We start from the raw sequence: 22,636 nt of genomic DNA on the forward strand, positions 1-22,636 counted from the left end.
CCTTCAGAGCCCACAGGTCCCTTAACGCCTGCCTTTTACAGGTGCAAAAAAACGGCGCAAAAGCGGCCGTACGTCATTTTTTTTGACCCGCCCACTCCCGGGCGTGAATTTTGCCCGGGAGTGTAAATACAGCGCACATGCCTCGGAGTCAATTTTTTAGACGGGAACGCCTACCTTGCATCTCATTAACGCAAAGTAGGTGTCCACGCTAAAAAATGACGCAAACTCCATGGACTTTGGCGCTAGACGCGTCTAACGCCAAAGTATAAATATGGAGTTAGTTTTGCGTCGGAATTGCGTCAAAAAAAACGACGCAATTCCGGCGCAAACGGAGTACAAATATGCCCCATAGACTATTGTCTTTTACTTTGGACAGGTACCTTAACTAGTTTACACTCATTTTGTGACTATTTAAATAGCAACACTGCTAATATGAGATTTACATACCACTATAGTGATACTAACATTGAATTTTTAGACGTAGAACTTTTTATAAAGGAGAATAGAATAGAGAGTAGGTTATATAGGAAATCGACGTCATGTAATTCATTATTACACGCTACAAGTGCTCACCCAGCTAGTCAAATAAGAGCAATACCATTTGGAGAAATGATTCGAGCAAGGAGGAACTGTAGTTTGGATGAGCATTTCGAATCATGTATAGATGATATAAGAAGGTTTATAAATAGAGGCTACCAAAATAAAATTGTAGATGATTCTGTACGTAGAATACTGAGAATAACTCGTGACAGTACACTTAAAGATAAACAGAAAATAGAGTCGCAGGAACAAAAAATGCGGATAATTTTGAACCACACTATTACTGAAAAGTATGAAAAAGTATTGGCATATCCTAATACAAGACGGAACTCTCAGGAAATATCTTGACAAAAGGCCTACTATTGTTTACTGTGAAGGTAAGACTCTTAGCAATATACTATGTCCTAGTTACCCAAGTTCGCATACTAACACTAGTTGGTTAGATCAGGAACGTAGAGGTTTTTTCAAATGCGGTAACTGTAATGTATGTAGATGGGCATGCCAGGGGCAAAGAGATGTTGTTGGAATGGTGGGCAATAAGAGATATTCAATACAAACATTTATACATTGTAATACTAGCTATGTCATTTATATGTTGATATGTAAATGCATTCGCATATACATAGGGGGCACTATACGTCCACTGAAAGTAAGGATTGGAGAGCATTGGAGAGCTATTAAACATAATGATGATAGATATCCTATTGTGGTACATATGAAAGAATGTGATATGCAAGATGCACGGAAAGAATTTAAATTCTTTGGATTTGACCATGTTAAAATAGATCCCAGAGGTGGGAATAGAGAACTTGTTCTAAGAAGACGGGAATCGTGTTGGATTATTAGATTAATGGCAGTAGAACATGGTTTAAATTCCGACTATGAATTTGAGTATTTTCTGGGAGATTAAGTTAAAGAAATGAGTATTACTTTGAATAATAGCGAATCATGTGCACGGACAAGTGAGGCCTCTATATCAGAGATCCACTATATAGTACATACATACTAATTAGGCTGTACATACTGTATATATACATTTGATTATTTGTATAATATTGTTGGTAATAGGTTTTTTTTTTGTAGAACTAATGAATAGTATAAATATAAGGATTTTCAATGTAATACTATATTTGTGGAAGTAGTTATGGTTACTAACAGCGAGATTATAGGAATGGCTACAAGTGTTATTTGCCTCAAGAGAAGTGGGTTGTTTAAGTCCTTCATTTATGTCTACTAATATGTGTGTATTCACTGTCTTTTAAGGGGGTAATAGTCCTCTTTCTATTTAGACTACCGCGAGAGAGAGAAGACGGGAAGTCCGTTCTCTATGTCGATGAGGAATAGAATTTAAACACACACACTAGCGATGTCGTTTCCCTTTCACGAGCCTGCGTTCGGTCGACGCCTCGATGCTTTGATGCTATTAATATACATCGAACAAAGGTGGCTCGACGTGGCACTATAGGAAGGTGTACCATGATTCTTTACAGCACGTCATGTACAACAGGTAACTTTATATTTGGAAAGCGCGATAACGTGCAATGAAGCGGCACATACTTATCTAAGGGAATGTTTCTTTCTCTGTTAGAGGGAGGAAGGAGACACACTCGATATTAGCATCAAACATTAGATATTAACACCTTAGCGTGAGGATAGTAACTGAAACATATAATATATATTGTGAAGTTTGGTTTGAAAATGACAGGGGAGAAAGTGTTTGAATCTTTCTTACTTCCATTATATTTGTGCTTACAGATACTTTGAAACTAGGTTACAATATAGAGTCACAAACAGAGTTATTTTTTGCATCAGGTAAAATCAATATTTTTATTTATTTTTAGTCCAATTAAATGGACACACTTTGGTGTTTCTGATGTTGGGTGTGTCACTCGTTGAGGCATGTGGGTCTGTCTGTAATTAAAATAAAATAAAATATTTACAAACATTAAATAAAACAATACACTTTATAATAGATTTCCACCATGTAAGAGATAATTATAAATCACTGGGGGTATAAGAAACAAGAAAATTAAATATAGTTTTGATTTATTAGGATTTTGAATGTTGAACTGATTAATACTGGATACTGTATATTGTTGACAGTTGAGAGAAGCCCTGATGAAGTCTATGGGGAGATGTGTGCCCAGACAAAACACATGTTGGTTTGGCTGTAGCTGCTAAAAAGAAAGATTAAAGAAGATGATGAACTTTTCAAGTGGAACTGTGGACTTTGATTTTGGTCTTTATTAATATTACTATAGGGACTTGAGTGCTTCCATTGATATATTTAGATAGGGACAGCCTTATGGCTTTCCAATTCAAAGTTGTTTTGGGGAACAACCTTGGGTAGCACCGTCCATTGGACACCTTAGAAGTGATATAGTAGTAAGCGCCCCGTTCTTTTCTCAAAATCCTCTTTTCGTGTCAGTAGTGACTAATTTTACCAATTCTCATTGGCACACTTGAATACCCTTTTAATTCCCTTGTAAATGGTACCTAGGTACCCAGGGAATTGGGGTTCCAGGAGATCCCGATGGGTTGCAGCATTTCTTTTGCCAGCCATAGGGAGCTCAGATAATTCTTGGACAGGACTGCCACTGCTCACTTAGTGAAGGTTAGGTGCCAAATTACTTAGGGCCCTATGTACGAACACATTTTCCCATTGACACAGAATGGGAAAAACCCTTTGCTACATCTGGCCCTTAGTGTGTGGGCACCCTGGCATTAGCCAAGGTGCTCCCACATCGTTCAGGGCAAATTCCCCAAACTTTGTGAGTGCTGGACACCATTACACGTGTGCACTACACATAGGTCACTACCTATGTGTAGCGTCACAATGGTAACTCCGAACATGGCCATGTAACATGTCTAAGATCATGGAATTGTGCCCCCAATACATTCTGGTATTGGGGGGACAATTCGATGATCTCCCGGGTCTCTAGCACAGAACCCGGGTACTACCAAACTGCCTTTCCAGGGTTTCCACTGCAGCTGGTGCCAACACCTCAGACAGGTTTCTGCCCCCCTGGGGTCTGGGCAGCCCAGGCACAGGAAGGCAGAACAAAGGATTTCCTCTGAGAGAGGGTGTTACACCGTCTCCCTTTGGAAATAGGTGTGAAGGGCTGGGGAGGAGTAGCCTCTCCTGGCCTCTGGAAATACTTTGAAGGGCACAGATGGTCCCCTCCTTGCATAAGTCAGTCTACACCGGTTCAGGGATCCCCCCCAGCCATGCTCTGGTGCGAAACTGGACAAAGGAAAGGGGAGTGACCACTCCCCTGACCAGCACCTCCCAGGGGAGGTGCCCAAAGCTCCTCCAGTGTGTCTCAGGCCTCTGCCATCTTGGATGCAGAGGTGTGAGGGCACAATGGATAGCTCTGAGTGGCCAGTGTCAGCAGGTGACGTCAGAGACCCCTCGTGATAGGTGCTTACCTTTCTCTGTAGCCAATCCTCCTTTCTCAGTAGCCAAACCTCCTTTTTGGGATATTTAGGATCTCTCCTCTGGGCTATTCCTCAGATAATGTATGCAAGAGCTCACCAGAGTTCCTCTGCACTTCCCGCTTCGACTTCTGCCAAGGATCGACCGCTGACTGCTCCAGGACACCTGCAAAACCGCAACAAAGTAGCAAGAAGACTACCAGCAACATTGTAGTGCTTCATCCTGACGGCTTTCTCGACTGTTTCCTGGTGGTGCATGCTCTGAGGGCTGTCTGCCTTCACCCTGCACTGGAAGCCAAGAAGAAATCTCCCGTGGGTCAACGGAATCTTCCCCCCGCCAACGCAGGCACCAAACTTCTGCATCACCGGTCCTCTGGGTCCCTTCTCATCCTGACGAGCGTGGTCCCTGGAACACAGGAGCTGGGTCCCAGTGTCCCCGACAGTCCAGTGGCCCTGAGTTGATTGTCGTGCTCAGATATTCTGAACACCTGTTCAGGTGCTTCTGTGGGTGCTTCTGCATGGGCTATCTGTGTTGCTGAGCGCCCCCTCTGTCTCCTCCTCCAAGGGGCGACCTCCTGGTCCTTCCTGGGCCCTGGCAGCACCCAAAACCTTCAACCGCAACTCTTGCAGCTAGCAAGGCTTGTTTGCGGTCTTTCTGCGTGGAAACTACTCTGCATCCTCCAGCACGCCATGGGACATCTTCTGACCAAAGGAGAAGTTCCTGGCACCTTCCGTTGTTGCAGAATCTTTGGCTTCTTCCACCTGGAGGTAGCCCTTTTGCACCTTCATCCGGGGTTTAGAGGGCTCCTGACCCCCCTGGACACTTGCCTGACTCTTGGACTTGGTCCCCTTCCTTTACAGGTCCTCAGGTCCAGGAATCCGTCTTCAGTGCTTTGCAGTCAGTTGGTGTTCTTGCAGAATCCCCTATCTCAACTTTACTGTCTTTCTGGGGTAGTAGGGTAACTTTACTCCTACTTTTCATGGTCTTGGGGTGGGGTATCTTGGACACCCTTAGTGTTTTTTACACTCCCAGTGACCCTCTACACACTACTCTAGGCCTGGGGTCCATTTGTGGTTTGCATTCCACTTTTGGAGTATATGGTTTGTGTTGCCCCTAGGCCTATTCTTCCCTATTGCACTCTATTGTGTTCTACAGTGTTTGCACTACTTTTCTAACTGTTTACTTACCTGATTTGGTTTGTGTGTGTATATTTTGTGTATATTACTTACCTCCTAAGGGAGTATATCCTCTGGGATACTTTTGGCATATTGGCCCTCATTCCGACCCTGGCGGTCCAAGACCGCCAGTGCCGCGGGCAACGGAAGCACCGCCAACACGCTGGCGGTGCTTCATTGCCCATTCTGACCACAGCGGTAAAGCCGCGGTCAGAAAAGGGGATCCGGCGGTTTCCCGCAGGATTTCCCCTGGCTGGGCTGAACCTCAGCGCCGCCATTGGGATTCTGACCTCCTTCCCGCCAGCCTGTTTCTGGCGGTTTTTACCGCCAGGAACAGGATGGCGGGAACGGGTGTCGTGGGGCCCCTGGGGGCCCCTGCACTGGCCATGCCACTGGCATGGGCAGTGCAGGGGCCCCCTAACAGGGCCCCAGCATGATTTTCACTGTCTGCATAGCAGACAGTGAAAATCGCGACGGGTGCAACTGCACCCGTCGCACACCTGCAACACCGCCGGCTCCATTCGGAGCTGGCTTCTGTGTTGCAGGCCCTTTCCCGCTGGGCCGGCGGGCGCTCCCTTGGCGGGCGCCCGCCGGCCCAGCGGGAAAGTCAGAATGGCCCCCGCGGTCTTTTGACCGCGGGGTGGCCATTTGACGGTTCCCGCCAGGCGGGCGGCGACTGCCGCCCGCCTGGGTCAGAATGACCCCCATTGTCACTAAAATAAAGTACCTTTATTTTTAGTAACTCTGAGTATTGTGTTTTCTTATGATATAGTGCTAATTGATATACGTGGTATAGAAGGAGCTTTGCATGTCTCCTAGTTCAACCTAAGCTGCTCTGCTATAGCTACCTCTATCAGCCTAATCTGCTAGAACACTACTACTCTAATAATAAGGGATAACTGGACCTGGCACAAGGTGTAAGTACCACAAGGTACCCACTATAAGCCAGGACAGCCTCCTACACAGTGTGCCAATTAGAATTGGTAAAATTAGTCACTAGCCTGCAGTGACAATTTTAAAAGCAGAGGGAGCATAAACACTGAGGTTCTGGTTAGCAGATCCTCAGTGATACAGTTAGGCACCACACAGGGAACACATATAGGCCACAAACTTATAAGCACTGGGGTCCTGGCTAGCAGGATCCCAGTGACACATATCAAACATACTGACAACAAAGGGTTTTCACTATGAGCACTGGGCCCTGGCTAGCAGGATCCCAGTGAGACAGTGAAAACACCCTGACATATACTCACAAACAGCCCAAAAGTGGGGGTAACAAGGCTAGAAATAGGCTACCTTCCTACACCATATTCTTCTTTCTCCCAGCATGCCTTTCTTTCTACCTCTTTCCATGTATGCTTTAGGTTCCTTTTCTAAAATGGCGTCCTCTTCCATTTCATCCTATAGTCCTTTTCCCAATCCAACATAGCGTCTTTTGCCTTTCCTGTATGTCACTTCCTGTTTAGGGGTGTTTAAGGAGTGGGATTCTTGTCCTCCTTGCGCTGCAACACTTCCTTAGGTGGTGATCACGCTCCAGTTGTTTTTTCCAGCCTTTTTGCCTTTGTCCGTTCCATTTTCTTCCAGATATTGTTTTTTACTGGAAGTCTTACATTTTTCTTGAGTTTATTCTCTGTTCCAGGTAGTTCCAGTCATAGAGGTTTTTTCCCTTTGGGTTTTTCCACTGGGACTCCTTCTGGAGGGCACGGGCTGCCTTTTGATGTCCTATTGTCAGCAGCACCGTGGCTACCAGAAAGGGCCGCCCTTACCTTAGTCAGAGCAAGACCTTCAAAAATCTAGACCATCCTGCAGTTCCATTTGGCCGAACCGTAAGCGACGAGTAAACCATGACAGTACTTAGCTTACCGTGAGTAGAGTGGTGGTTCCTGCCTGGCCTGGGTGCATACCTCACCCAACCAGGAATCACATTTCTAAAAGGTATCATGGTGCAGCATAATTTGTCATATATGTCATAATGTCAATACCATCCTCTACAGAGACTGTTTAATCCTCTCTGTTAATTTTTTTCATGTGCCAGAAGAAGCAACGTAGACAGTAGGCAGCCTTGTCTGGTGCTTCTTGACTACAAAGACATCTGACAGTAGACCAACTGAGCTTTGCCTACATAATTTGGGCTTGTTCCATCAATCGATAAAGATATCACCATTTTACCTAGTAAAACACCTTTCCAGTGTCCATGGATAAGGGTAGCTTGTGGTTGTTTCAAATACACTATTGATTTTGTACAGGCATTCCCATTTTGTTGCTGTACGAATTGCCTGGACAGTATTCACTATTCAGTCTGTTTTCCAGCCACACTGACATACTTGGATGAGGCACACCTAAACTGATGGCTTTTTTTTGGTTTGGAAACAGCACATCTTGTTTTTTTAGAGTTGTGAGCTGCCTAAGATGTTCTGACTGAATTTCTCAGAGCCACCAAAGGCTCATGCTTGTTTGTGGGTAAATTCAGTCGACATACAACACTAAGCATACCACGAGGTTTGGAAACCGAATGCCTCAAAGCCGGTTTTCCCCACTCTCAGCTCACAGGGAACTGCTTTAAAGATTTGCCCCTCACCTGAGATATATATATATATATATATATATATATATATATATATATATATATATATATATATCTCTCTCTCTCTCTCTCTCTCTCTCTCTCTCTCTCTCTTCCCCCCCCCTCTCTTTTCTCTCCCCCCCACACACACACAGGTGAAACAGAGGGTGCTAGACAACTGTTGCTCAGATAACAAATAGATCACAGGGCTCACTTCAGACTTTAATAACTTGGAGTTCCTCAGCATGATCAACATTAATCTAGTGTCGGTGGAGACCTCTCCAAACTCCCCAATCTGCAAAAGGTAAATGCAGAGATACAATAGACATTAGGTTTCGGTGCCTGTGATGACATGTACGCCCTGCAATGTAACCTTTATAATGTTTGTAGTAATGTTGGGTTATCCTAATTGTCAATTTAAAAATACCTGCAACATTATTTATGAAATATGGATATCATACTGCTACAAATACACTGGCGTTAAAAGTAAGAGGGCTCCCGTCATGGCAAGGCTGTTAGTGTTGTATTTTTATTTACTATTTGGAACTAATGATAGCAGGATTTCCAGGGGTATTAAAGTCTTGGCAGAGCGTCGGGCATGTCTCACACATTTTAACCTGATTGGCAACAAAATAAATGACATCAACACATTGGAGCCTCTGGTAAGTGCAACAGTGCATACCCGTCCCAGCATTGAGCTTGCTATGAAATATGGCCAGGTTGTGACTTTAGCAATTTAAATACCCGTAAACAGACCAGTTAATAAAGTAGAAACATTCTCTGCATGCAGGAATACAATGGTTTGGATATTCCTTCGGGTGTGAAACAGAATTAGCTCAGCGACAATGCAAAATAACCTGCCCCACTCCAATCCAAAATAATCTGCCTCGAAACAATCTGCCCGCTCCAATCCCAAAAAAATGTCTCACTCCAATCTAAAACAATCTGATCTAATCCACTCCACCTCAATCCACTCCACTTCAGTCTACTTTAGCACATCCAGTCTACTCTACCCCAATCCAATCTACTCCAGTTTAGACTACCCCAATCCAGTCAAGTCCACCCCACTCAGTCCATTTCACTCCTATCAAATTCACCCCACCCCAATCTAACCCATTTCAATCAAACCACTCCAATCTAATTCACGTCATGCACTCCAGTCCACCCCACCCCAGCCTGCCATTTTCATGGGGGAGAGAGCCTTTGTGCTCTGTGGCCAGAAACAAAGCCTGTCCTAGGTGGAGGTGCTTCTCACCGCCTCCATGCAGGAACTGTCACACCTGCCAGTGAGCCTCAACGGCTCAGCCCTCGTGTTACAGTGCCCAAGGGGACTTCAGCTAGTGGAGTTGCCCGCTGTAGGACGCCGGCTCTGTATATACTATATCAAAGTGAGCACAGAGTCCAGGGGTTCCCCAGAGGGTTAACAGAGGTTAAAACAGATAATACTAATGCTCTATTTTATGGTAGTGTGGTCGAGCAGTTAGGCTTACTGGAGGGTGATGGGAAGCATTTGTTGTATACAAACACAGACAATAGAGGAAGCACACACTCAATGACTTAAGTCCAGACCAATAGGATTTTATGTTTTATGTAGAAAAATATGTTTTGATTCAGTTTGCAGGTAAGTACACAAAATAAAAGGTACTTTGCATATATATCACCAGAACTTTGAATGGAATCGACAATGTAAACAGTTTTGTTTAAAATGGCAAAAAGCTACTTTAAAAGTGGACACTGCAATTTTCACAGTTCCTTGGGGGAAGAAAAGATAATATTGGTTTGCATGTAAGTATTCAACTTACAGTTCTTATCTCCCGGTTTTAGGTAGTCCACCGCTGGGGGTTCAAGTTAACCCCAAACACCCACCGCCAGCAACATGGGGCCGGTCGGGTGCAGAGGTCTAAGAGGAGACAACTTAACGTGGGCTCCTATGGAGACGGGGGCACTCGAATGTGGTCTGCTGGCAGGTAAGTACCAGTGGTTTCGGAGGGCAGACCTGGGGGGTTTGAAAGAGCACTAGCGGGGCCCCAAGTAGGCACCAAACATGCACCCTCAGCGGCCAGGTGCAGGGTGCAAACAGGGTGTTGGATCTTCAATGCAACTCTATGAGAGGACCCCGGGGGTCACTCAGAAGCTGCAGGCAAGGTCCAGGGAGACTTCTCGGGCAACCCACCAGCTGGACAGGGAGGACGGCCGCCTGCTGGACAATGCTGCACTGGGGGTTGGAGTCTCCAACGCCTTGGGGCTGCAGATTCAGTGGGTCCTTTGCTGTCGGTTATCTTCATCCAGTCGCTCTCAGGGTGATCCTCGGGATTCCCTCTGCAGGCTTCGTCGTGGAGGGGTAGAGAGGTCAACCCAGGGTGAGCACTTGCTCGGAGTCACCTGGGGATCCTCTCTGACTGGTTGGGCCACCTAGACACGGGCCGTAGGCGTCGGGTGCAGAGTGGTTAGGACTCATGCATTCAGTGTGAAGTTGGAGTCCTTAGAAGCAGTTTCTTCTCTTCTTTTAGACAGAGCGGCTGTCTACGGGACTTCTTGGTCCTTTTGGGTGCAGGGAAGTCCTCTAGCTTGGCAGATGGTCCCGCTGGATGCGTTGCTGTTGTTCTGCAGATTCCTTGAAGCAGGAGACCGGCCGTTAGGGCTGGGGCCAAGTCAGTTGTTGTCTCCTTTCCTTCTCTTCTGGGGTTTCAGTTCAGCAGTCCTTCTTCTTGTCAGGTCACCAGGAATCTGATGAGCTGGGTTCAGGGAAGCCCTTGAAATCAAGATTTAGGTGCGTTACAGGGGTCAGAGGGCAGAAGCCAATGGCTACGGTCACTGAGGGTGGCTACACCCTTCCTGTGCCCACTCCCTTTGGGTAGGGGGGGCACAAACACATGCCTATTGGTCCCTGTCCCCCAAACCAAGATGGAGGATTCTGCAGGGAGGGGGTCACCTCAGCTCTGGACACCTTAGGGGTGGTCCTGACTGGGGTGGTCACTCCTCCCTGTTTTCCCTAATTTTCCAGCTGACCTTGCCACCAAAAGTGGGGCTTTGACTGGGGGCTGGGCATCTCCGCTAGCTGGAGTGCCCTGGGGCATTGTAACACAAAGTCTGAGCCTTTGAGGCTCACCGCTAGGTGTTACAGTTCCAGAAGGAGGGAGGTGGTAAGCACCCCAAAGGAAGTGGGCACAAGAAGGGTGTAGCCACCCTCATGGACAGTAGCCATTGGCTACTGCCCTCTGACCCCTGTAATGTCCCTATGTCCCTACATCCAAGATTTAAGGGCTTCCCTGAACCCAGCACATCAGATTCCTGATGACCTCAAAAGAAGAAGGACTGCTTAGCTGAACCCCCAGCAGAGAAGGAAAGGAGACAACAACTGACTTGGCCCAAGCCCTACCGGCCTGTCTCCTGCTTCAAAGAACCTGCAAAAGAAAAGCAACGCATCCAGCAGGACCATCAACCTCTGCCACCCTACCAGAGGACTGCCTGCCCCTAAGAGGACCAAGAACTCCCATGGATATCGGACCTGTCCAAAAAGAAACTCCATCACATGACTCCAGAGCTTCCCCGGATCCACGATGACTAGAGAGGATTCCCAGGTGATTCTGAGCAAGTGCCCACTCTGGGAGGACCTCTCCTGTTCTCCATGCCAAATCCTGTAGTGTGAATCCAGAGGACCTCCCTGACTGTGAAAGTTCCGGACGAAGATATCTGATGCCAAAAGGGGCCCTGCACCCGCAGCCCCCTGGCCTTGGGGAACTCACCCTCTGGTAACGCAACGTTCATTCAGCAGACGGCCCTCCGACTTGTCCAGCCTGTGAGTTCCTGAAACTGACCCCCTGGATCCTGCCTGCAGCCTCCAAGGGACCATGGGGTACCCTCATAGGAAAGTATTGGGGGCCCAACGCTGTGTTTGCATCTGGACGCCCCTGTGCGGCTGAGTGTGTTTGGTGCTGACTGTAGGAGGCTGGCCTGGCTTGTAGTGGGTACCAAAGGTACTTACACCTTGTGCCAGGTCCAGTTGTCCCTTCTTAGTAGAATAGAGGTGTTTCTAGTAGCTTAGACTGATAGAAGGTAGCTATGGCAAAGCAGCTTAGGCTGAACTAGGAGACATGCAAAGCTCCTACTATACCACTTATATCATATGCACAATATCATAAGAAAACACAATACACAGAGTTACTAGAAATAAAGGTACTTTTTTTTATGACAATATGCAACAAGTATCTCAGTGAGTACCCTCAGTAAGAAGGTAAGTAATTAACACAAGTTATATGTACACAAACCAAAATCAGGTAAGTAAGAGTCAGAAAAGTAATGCAAACAGTGTAGAATTACAATAGGTTGCAATAGGAGAACATAGGTCTACGGGCAACACAAACCATATACTCCAAAAGCGGAATGCGAATCACGAATGGACCCCAGACCTATGGGAGCTTGTAGAGGGTTGCTGGGACTGTAAGAAAACAGTCAGGGTGTCCAAGATACCCCACCCCAAGACCTTGAAAAGTAGGAGTAAAGTACACCTACTACCCAAAGAGAGCACAATAGTCGTGATAGGGGGATTCTGCAAGAACAACAAACACCAGCAGTGCACTGACAATAGATTTCCGGACCTGAGAACTTGCAAGGCAAGGGGGCCAAGTCCAATAGTCGCAACAGTGTCCAGGGGGGGGTAGGAGCCCAGGAAACCCCGGATGAAGGTGCAAGGCAGCTGCCTCTGGATGGAAGAAGCTTGGATTTCTGCAAGAACGAAGAGGACTATGAACTTTTCCTTTGGAAGACAGGTGTCCCACGTCGCGATGAAGCTTGCAGACGTGTTCCCACGCAGAAATACCCCAAACAAGCCTTGCTAGCTGCAAGGGTCGCGGTAAAGGTTTTTGGGTGCTGCTGAGGACCAGGAAGGACCAGGATGTCACCTTTTGGAGACAGAGAGGGCGCTCAGCAACTCAGACAGCCCTCACAGAAGCAGGCAGCACCCGCAGAAGTACCCCAAAAGGCACTTAGAAGAAGAGTGAACCGGAGTCCACGCGAAGTTACAAAAGAGGGTCCCGCGACGTCAGAGGCCAACTCAGAGGGTTATGCACTGCAGGACGGAGTGATGGTGGCCCAGGCTTGGCTGTGCACAAAGGAAATCCTGGAAGAGTGCACATGAGCCGGAGCAGCTGTAAATCACGCAGTGCACAGCTTTGCAGTCTAGCATGGGGAGGCAAGGACTTACCTCCACCAAACTTGGACTGAAGAGTCACTTGACTGTGGGAGTCATTTGGACAGAGTTGCTGTGTTCCAGGGACCACGCTCGTCAGGATGAGAGGGGACCCAGAGGACCAGTGATTCAGTCTTTTGGTGCCTGCGTTAGCAGGGGGAAGATTCTGTCGACCCACTAGAGATTTCTTCGGAGCTTCTGGTGCAGGGTGAAGGCAGGCTACCCCCAGAGCATGCACCACCTAGAAACAGTCGAGAAAGCCGGCAGGATTAGGTGCTACAATGTTGCTGGTAGTTGACTTGCTACTTTGTTGCGGTTTTGCAGGCGTCCTGGAGCAGTCAGCGGTCGATCCTTGGTAGAAGGTGAAGAGGGAGATGCAGAGGAACTCTGGTGAGCTCTTGCATTCGTTATCTGAAGAATTCCCCAAAGCAGAGACCCTAAATAGCCAGAAAAGGAGGTTTGGTTACCAAGAAAGGTAAGAGCCTATCAGAAGGAGTCTCTGACGTCACCTGTTGGCACTGGCCACTCAGAGCAGTCCAGTGTGCCCCCAACACCTCTGTTTCCAAGATGGCAGAGGTCTGGGACACACTGGAGGAGCTCTGGGCACCTCCCCTGGAAGGTACTGGTCAGGGGAGTGGTCACTCCCCTTTCCTTTGTCAAGTTTCGCGCCAGAGCAGGGCTGGGGGATCCCTGAACTGGTGTAGACTGACTTATGCAGAGATGGGCACCGTCTGTGCCCATCAAAGCATTTCCAGAGGCTGGGGGAGGCTACTCCTCCCCAGCCCATCACACCTATTTCCAAAGGGAGGGGGTGTAACACCCTCTCTCAGAGGAAATCCTTTGTTCTGCCTTCCTGGGCCAGGGCTGGCTGGACCCCAGGAGGGCAGAAAGCTGTCTGAGGGGTTGGCAGCAGCTGCAGTGGAAACCCAGGAAAGGCAGTTTGGCAGTACCCGGGTTCTGTGCTAGAGACCCGGGGGATCATGGAATTGTCCCCCCAATACCAGAATGGTATTGGGGTGACAATTCCATGATCTTAGACATGTTACATGGCCATGTTTGGAGTTACCATTGTGACGCAATACTTAGGTAGTGACCTATGTATATTGCACACGTGTAATGGTGCCCCCGCACTCACAAAGTCCGGGGAATTTGCCATGAACGATGTGGGGGCACCTTGGCTAGTGCCAGGGTGCCCACACACTAAGTAACTTTGCACCCAACCTTCACCAGGTGAAGGTTAGACATATAGGTGACTAATAAGTTACTTATGTGCAGTGGAAAATGGCTGTGAAATAAGGTGGACGTTATTTCACGCAGGCTGCAGTGGCAGGCCTGTGTAAGAATTGTCTGAGATCCCTTTGGGTGGCAAAAGAAATGCTGCAGCCCATAGGGATCTCCTGGAACCCCAATACCCTGGGTACCTCAGTAGCATATACAAGGGAATTATATGGGTGTGCCAGTGTGCCAATGAGAATTGGTAAATTTAGTCACTAGCCTGCAGTGACAAATTTAGAAAGCAGAGAGAGCATAAACACTGAGGTTCTGGTTAGCAGAGCCTCAGTGATACAGTTAGGCACCATACAGGGCACATACTTGAGCACTGGGGGCCTGTGACACAAGGACTAAAATAACATATATACAGTGAAATATGGGGGTAACATCCCAGGCAAGATGGCACTTTCCTACACACCCCCCCCCCCACCCCCCCAACGAAGGACAATGAGACTAGCCATGACCTGATGAGTCTTCATTGTCTAAGTGGAAATATCTGGAGAGTCCATCTGCATTGGAGTGGGTACTCCCAGGTCTATGTTCCACTGTATAGTCCATTCCCTGTAGAGATATGGACCACCTCAACAATTTAGGGTTTTCACCTTTCATTTGTTTTAGCCAAAGTAGAGGTTTATGGTCTGTCTGAACAATAAAGTGAGTGCCAAACAGGTATGGCCTCAACTTTTTCAGTGCCCAGACCACAGCAAAGGCCTCCCTCTCTATGGCATACCAACGCTTTTCTCTAGGGGTAAACCTTCTGCTGATAAAAGCAACTGGTTGATCCTGGCCCTCAGAATTCAGTTGTGATGAGACTGTGCCTACCCCTAATTGAGATGCATCAGTTTGAACAATGAATTTCTTGGAGTAACATGGGCTTTTTAGGACAGGTGCAGAGCACATGGCCTATTTGAGCTCCTCAAAAGCTTTCTGACAGCTAGCTGTCCATAATACCTTTTTAGGCATTTTCTTACTTGTGAGATCATTAAGAGGGGCTGCTTTGGAGCCATCATTTTTAATGAATCTCCTGTAATACCCTGTGAGGCCTAAAAAGGCTCTCACCTGGGTCTGAGTTGTAGGGGGAACCCAATCCATGATTGTCTGAATTTTCCCCTGTAGTGGTGCAATCTGTTCTCCACCTACCAGGTGGCCCAGATAAACCACTTTTTTCCCTGCCCTATCTGGCACTTTGAGGCCTTGATAGTGAGGCCTGCCTTTTGCAGGGCCTCCAAAACTTTCCAAAGGTGGACTCATCAAGATATGCTGCACTGAAAGCCTCCAACCCTTGCAGGACTGTGTTCACCTACCTCTGAAAAGTGGCAGGTGCATTTTTCAAACCAAAGGGCATCACTGTAAATTGGTAGTGCCCTCCTATAGTTGAAAATGCAGTCTTTGGTTAGCATCTTCTGCCAATTTGATCTGCCAATACCCTGCAGTCAAATCAAAAGTGCTAAGATACTTGGCAGATGCCAATGTATCAATGAGCTCATCTGCCCTGGGTATAGGGTGAGCATCAGTTTTCGTTACCTGATTAAGACCTCTGTAGTCTACACAAAACCTCATCTCCCTCTTTCCATCTTTGGTGTGAGGCTTTGGTACAAGCACCACTCGGCTAGCCCATGGGCTTTCAGAAGGTTCAATCACTCCCAGATCCAACATTTTCTGCACCTCTTGTTTAATGCAGCCTCTGACATGGTCAGGCTGCCTATAAATCTTACTTTTGACAGGCAGGCTGTCTCCAGTATCAATTGTGTGTTCACACCAGGATGTTGTACCTGGCACAATTGAAAAGAGGTCAGAAAATTGTCCTAGGAGATTGATGCAGTTGTCTTTCTGTTCTGCAGTCAGACAATCTGCTAAAACTACTCCCTCCACTAAGGCATCTGCTTCAGTGGTGGAAAAGAGATCAGGGAGAGGGTCAATCTCTTCTTCCTGTCCCTCATCTGTTGCCATGAGCAGGGTGAGATCAGCCCTATCATAGTAGGGTTTCAGGTGGTTGACATGAATCACCCTAAGGGGACTCCTGGCAGTGCCCAGGTCTACCAAAAACGTAACCCCACCCTTTTTCTCAACAATTAGATGGGGTCCACTCCATTTGTCCTGGAGTGCTCTTGGGGCCACAGGCTCCAATACCCACACCTTCTGTCCTGGTTGGTACTGGATCAGAACAGCCTTCTGGTCATGCCATTGCTTTTGCAGCTCTTGGCTGGCCTGAAGGTTTTTACTGGCCTTTTTCATATACTCAGCCATTATGGATCTTAGGCCAAGTACATAGTCTACTATGTCCTGTTTAGGAGCTTTTAAAGGTTGTTCCCAACCCTCCTTCACAAGAGTGAGTGGACCTCTTACAGGGTGTCCAAAGAGGAGTTCAAAGGGGCCGAAGCCCACTCCTTTCTTGGGTACCTCCCTGTAAGCAAAAATGAGGCAAGGTAACAGGACATCCCATCTCCTCCTGAGTTTTTCAGGGAGTCCCATTATCATACCTTTGAGAGTTTTATTAAACCTATCTACCACTCCATTAGTCTGTGGATGGTAAGGAGTGGTGAACTTGTAGGTAACACCACACTCCTTCCACATTGCTCTCAAGTATGCAGACATGAAGTTGCTACCCCTGTCTGATACTACCACTTTAGGAAAGCCCACCCTGGAAAAGATTCCCAGGAGGGCCTTTGCCACTGCAGGAGCTGTAGTGGTCCTTAGAGGAATTGCTTCAGGATATCTTGTGGCATGGTCCACAACCACCAAGATAAGCCTATTCCCTGAAGCAGTAGGAGGGTCAGGGGGGCCAACTGTGTCAACCCCTACCCTGTCAAAGGGCACCCCAACCACTGGAAGTGGGATTAGAGGGGCATTTGGAGTGTCACCAGTCTTGCCACTGGCTTGGCAGGTCACGCAAGACTTGCAAAGATCTTTGGTGTCCTCTGACATCCTAGGCCAGTGAAACAAGGGGACAAGTCTTTCCCAAGTTTTAATCTGGCCCAAATGCCCAGCCAAAGGAATGTCATGTGCAAGAGATAGGAGAACGTCTCTGTACTGCAGGGGAATGACCAATCTCCTGGCTGCTCCAGGTTTTGGGTCCCTTGCCTCTGTATACAAGAGGTTATCCTCCCAGTAAACTCTATGGCTGTCACTGACATCCCCATTTTGCTGTTTGACAGCTTGCTGTCTGAGACCCTCTAATACGGGACAGGTTTGCTGTGCCACACTCAGCTCTTCCCTGGCAGGCCCCCCTCCACCCAAAAGCTCAGCAGTGTCTGCTGCCAGCTCATCTGGTGAAGGTTCTGCACAGGGAGGAAATTCCTCTTCCTCAGAAGGGGAATCATCTGTAGAGGGAGGGATAGTGGGTAGGGATTTACCCTTGCTACCCCTAGCTTTAGGGAGCACTTGGTCCATTGTTCCAGGATCCAAGTTACCCTGTCCTTTTTGCTTTTTGGCCTGAGCCCTGGTTAAAGCAAAAATATGCCCAGGAATGCCCAGCATTGCTACATGAGCCTCGAACTCCACTTCTGCCCAAGCTGATGTCACAATATCATTCCCTAGTAGACAGTCTACAGGTACATCTGAGGCAACCACAACTTTCTTTGGACCAGTAACCACCCCCCAGTTAAGATTCACAACAGCCATGGTGTGGCTAAGAGTGTTGTTATGAGCGTCTGTCACTTGGTACAGCTGACCAAGTAGATGTTGTTCAGGGTGGACCAGTTTCTCTATCACCATAGTTACACTGGCTCCTGTGTCCCTGTAGGCCTGGACCTGAACACCATTTATTAGGGGAAGTTGCTTGTACTTATCCATATTAAGGGGACAAGCAACCAAGGTGGCCAAATCAATGGCACCCTCAGAGACTAAAACAGCCTCTGTGGTCTCCCTAACAAGACCAACCCCAAATACATTGGCAATAGTGAGCCCAGCTACACCCTTGGATTGGCTATTAGTAGGTTTCTGTTAGGGTTTGTGCACAGCAAAGAGCATGTCCTCTCTCACTGAACTAGTGGGTTCTGTAATAGCTCCCTTTTAAACTTACTATTGAAAGCCTTTCTTGTTATCTCACCTTTCCCCCCCCCCCCTAGGCTTCTGTGTATGTTGTTTAATGTGCTGTTTTGTTTACACATTGGGCCTTGCTTTTACCAAGGCTTCTTTAAAACACTCCTCTCTAGGCCATGTGTTAATTTAACTCATTTGCATAATAACTGAAACTCTGCACACCTTTCAAGAACATGTGCAGCATGTGAGGACCACACCCAGCTCTTCAAACCACACCCAGCTCTGCACACCTTTCAAGAACATGTGCAGCATGTGAGGACCACACCCAGCCCTGTCTATAAAAGGCAGCCCCCGAGCCTCACCCAGTGCTTGTGCTCGTCTACCTCCCGCTTACCTGAGGACAGATCCCTCGGCGCTGGCACTCCTGCTCTCTACAGACTTTCATTGGCTTCAGTGGGCGCAGCTGCTGGCTCTTCCTTCTTACGGTTTCCGGTTCCTCCTTGCCTCAGCCTCTCTCCTACAAGCAACCTGCTAAAGAGAAAGAAGACAAGGTTAGACTGATCAGTATCTCTTGCCAGCAACAAGTAAGTGCAAAACTACTGTATTATTACCTGAAAGAACTTTGACAACAATTTCTGGAAACAAGATACCTTCCACGAACATTGTGATTCAAACTCTTTGTTACAAGAATACTTTGCGGAACTTTGTGAAGCAAACATTTTTTATGGAACTTTTAAGAATCGAACCGTGGAAACCATTAACAGCAAGGCAAACAGTAAATCAAGGACTTGCACAAATTACATGCTGTATTTTGACGTAAAAGTACAGTATTTGTTTTATAAAAGATTCTGGAAATATGGGAAAAGTGAGTCTGCTATTGGAAATTTAGGCTTTAGTTATATTAAGATGAATGTTTGATATTGGTAATTCTGATAACGGTATTTGTTTAATGTTTTAGAAGCTTTAGAGTAATAGAAAGCACATCCCAGAGCAGTAACACATTCCAAACCTGGAAACTAGAGACCAGGATCCAAGAGGTACTTTTAGAAGAAAATTTCTAATAAATAAAGGGCTAGTCAGGAACCCAGTTAGGAATAGGTTGTACTTATCTGTTCTTTGTTTATGTTTCATTAGGCACCAGTTTCTACAGAAGTCAGAGAGGGCCGCAGATTTGTGCAGCACTTCAACAGAGGAAACGCAAGAACGGTGTTGTCTCTTTATTTTATTTTATCCACTTCCCCCCTTCCCTTGAGCTTCTGTTCTTAGTGCACTGTTTTAAAAACTAGTGTGCTGGAACAAGTAGTTTCAGGGTGGGGTCGGATTGTCTTCAACCTCCATCAGAACTGAACAAGGACTCAGGTGAGCTGGGCTTTGGCAGAAGCACAAGCCTTAAAAAAAAAAAATTCAGTTCTGGTGGACGATGAATATCGGGGAAGAAATAGAGGGCATTGACGTCACGGATATGGCGCAGGCCCTAAATGAGGACTTGGCTCATAATGAATCAGTGTCTGGCATCTTGCAACATATGCAAGAGGAAATAGAGAGATTAAAGATGGAGAATACCTCTTTAAAACAGGATTTAAGCAGGTATAAATTTAGGGTATCTCAGTGGAACACAGCTTTTACGCCTTTGTTTAAAACCTCCTCAGAGACAGGGGCGCCATCAAAACATACAACTTTGCCTCCCCCAGTTGAGGTCACTGTTAATGTTCCTAATGTTGTGCCCTTAGCAGCACCTGAACGTTTTCATGGAGATAGTAACAAATTCCATGTTTTTATCAATCAATGTCAATTACACTTCGTTTGTAAGCCACAACAGTTCTCTACTGATGCTACGAAAGTGGCATTCGCCTTGTCTTATTTGGGTGGCACAGCAGCCAATTGGTCAATTCCTTTCGTGGAGAGAGATGATCCCATCCTCCATAATTGGAATCAATTTAAACGTACCATGACCAGCCTTTTTGCAAAACACACTTTCATGCAGGCAAGTGATAATGAGCTTTTAAATCTTAAACAAGGTAACAAGGATTTATTGACCTATCTCACTAGTTTTAATCGTTTACTCACCGAGACACAGTGGCCAGAAGAAAAGCGTGTCTCCCTTTTCTATAAAGGTTTGAGAGACGAGTTAAAAGACGCGCTGGCTCATATCGTTGATTTGCCTGAAGACTATTCGGACTTTGTAGATTTAGTTGTGAAATTAGAACATAGACTAGGAGAAAGAAAGGGAGATAAATACAAAATGGAATCACGGTTAACTTTTATTAGACACGAGAAGAAAGACCCAGATAATAAACTCCCTGAACCTGAGCCTATGCAAATAGGGACACTCAGAGGTCCACTCACATCAGAGGAAAAAGAAAATAGGAGAACCCATTATTCCTCCCCAAAAGATTTTGGCACCAGTACAACAGAAGGATTTCATCACAGATCTATATAATGCACACATGCAAATAGCACCTCAGGATTGGTTAAAGGATTCCCATAACACAATACAACGAGGTTTATTGTATCACGACAACATGCTGTTAGTGCCCACCTCTGAATTACAAACACAGGTGATAATTTGGCATCACGCCTCACCGTTAGCAGGTCATCCTGGTTGGGTAAAAACCCTGGAAAATGTGCAAAAACACTTTTGGTGGGACACTATAAGAAAGGACATTAAGCAATTTGTCACTACCTGTCCAATTTGTGCAAGACATAAATCTTCTCATACTGCTTGTTAATACCAATGCCAACACCCAAGCAACCTTGGCACACTGTGAGCGTAGACTTTATTGTAGGTTTACCACCTGTAAAATCTTTCACAACAGTGTTGGTTATAGTGGATTTTTTATCTAAAATGGCACATTTTGTACCATTACGGAAATTACCCACGGCGGCAGAATTTGCCGATATTTTTATAAGGGAAATTGTGCGTTTACATGGTTTGCCAAGCAAAGTGGTGTCAGACCGAGGGAGCCAGTTCAACTCTAAATTTTGGAAAACATTATGTAAAAAACTGAAAATAGATGTGGCATTATCCACTGCTTTCCACCCAGAGACAGATGGACAGACTGAACGACTGAACCAAACCTTACTTCAAACGCTACGTTGTTTATTGGCTGATTATTCTAGTGAATGGTTGGAAGCTCTCCCTGTAGCGGAGTTTGTTTATAATAATACTGAGCATTCAGCTCTACTTTGCTCACCATTCTATTTCTTGCAGGGGTATCATCCAAGAGCTATACCCATTTTGTTAGAAGATTCTCTGTTACCTACAGTAACGGATAGACTAACGAGGTTAGGTGACATACAAGACAAAGCCAGGAAACATTTATTAAAGTACAAGGAAAGCATGAAAAGACAAGCAGACAAACACAGATCTGAGGCCCCAATGTATAAAATCGGTGACAAGGTATGGCTCTCCACAAAGAACCTAAAGATAGAGGGATCCCGAAAGCTGCAACCACGTTTCATTGGACCCTTTAGTATAACTGCCATAGTAAACCCGGTAACAGTAAAATTAGATTTACCAAAAGAATATCCAGTACATACTACATTCCATGTGTCCTTGCTTAAGCCGTACAATCCAAAAACCCGACCTGAACCACCACCTCCACCCATACCAATTAAGGGAAATCTAGAATATGAAGTGAAAAGCATAAAAGACTCAAAAAGAATTAGTGGACGTCTGTTTTATTTAGTAGAATGGAAAGGATATGATGAATCTGAGAATTCATGGGAACCAGCATCATATGTACATGCCCCACAGCTGATTAGACGGTTTTATTTAAAAAATCCAGGAAAACCCCGTCCTGTAGGAGGGCCTTTGAGGGGGGCAACTGTTAGGGTTTGTGCACAGCAAAGAGCATGTCCCCTCTCACTGCACTAGTGGGTTCTGTAATAGCTCCCTTTTAAACTTACTATTGAAAGCCTTTCTTGTTATCTCACCTTCCCCCCCCCCTAGGCTTCTGTGTATGTTGTTTAATGTGCTGTTTTGTTTACACATTGGGCCTTGCTTTTACCAAGGTTTCTTTAAAACACTCCTCTCTAGGCCATGTGTTAATTTAACTCATTTGCATAATAACTGAAACTCTGCACACCTTTCAAGAACATGTGCAGCATGTGAGGACCACACCCAGCTCTTCAAACCACACCCAGCTCTGCACACCTTTCAAGAACATGTGCAGCATGTGAGGACCACACCCAGCCCTGTCTATAAAAGGCAGCCCCCGAGCCTCACCCAGTGCTTGTGCTCGTCTACCTCCCGCTTACCTGAGGACAGATCCCTCGGCGCTGGCACTCCTGCTCTCTACAGACTTTCATTGGCTTCAGTGGGCGCAGCTGCTGGCTCTTCCTTCTTCCGGTTTCCGGTTCCTCCTTGCCTCAGCCTCTCTCCTACAAGCAACCTGCTAAAGAGAAAGAAGACAAGGTTAGACTGATCAGTATGTCTTGCCAGCAACAAGTAAGTGCAAAACTTTTATTACCTGAAAGAA

The 22,636-nt window shown here is 46.4% G+C and overlaps 1 protein-coding gene across 1 annotated transcript in view; it reads left to right on the forward strand.

Annotated features, from left to right (window-relative positions):
* Positions 1–22,636, forward strand: part of LOC138285943 (zinc finger protein Xfin-like) — a 664,541-nt gene that overhangs the window by 516,799 nt on the left and 125,106 nt on the right. The window contains exon 20 of the mRNA XM_069226463.1: positions 9,539–9,681. Within this exon, the coding sequence (XP_069082564.1) occupies positions 9,539–9,681 (143 nt within the window). The remainder of the gene's footprint in view (positions 1–9,538; positions 9,682–22,636) is intronic.

Source organism: Pleurodeles waltl, chromosome 3_1, assembly GCF_031143425.1.
Source record: "Pleurodeles waltl isolate 20211129_DDA chromosome 3_1, aPleWal1.hap1.20221129, whole genome shotgun sequence".
Lineage (NCBI taxonomy): Eukaryota > Metazoa > Chordata > Amphibia > Caudata > Salamandridae > Pleurodeles > Pleurodeles waltl.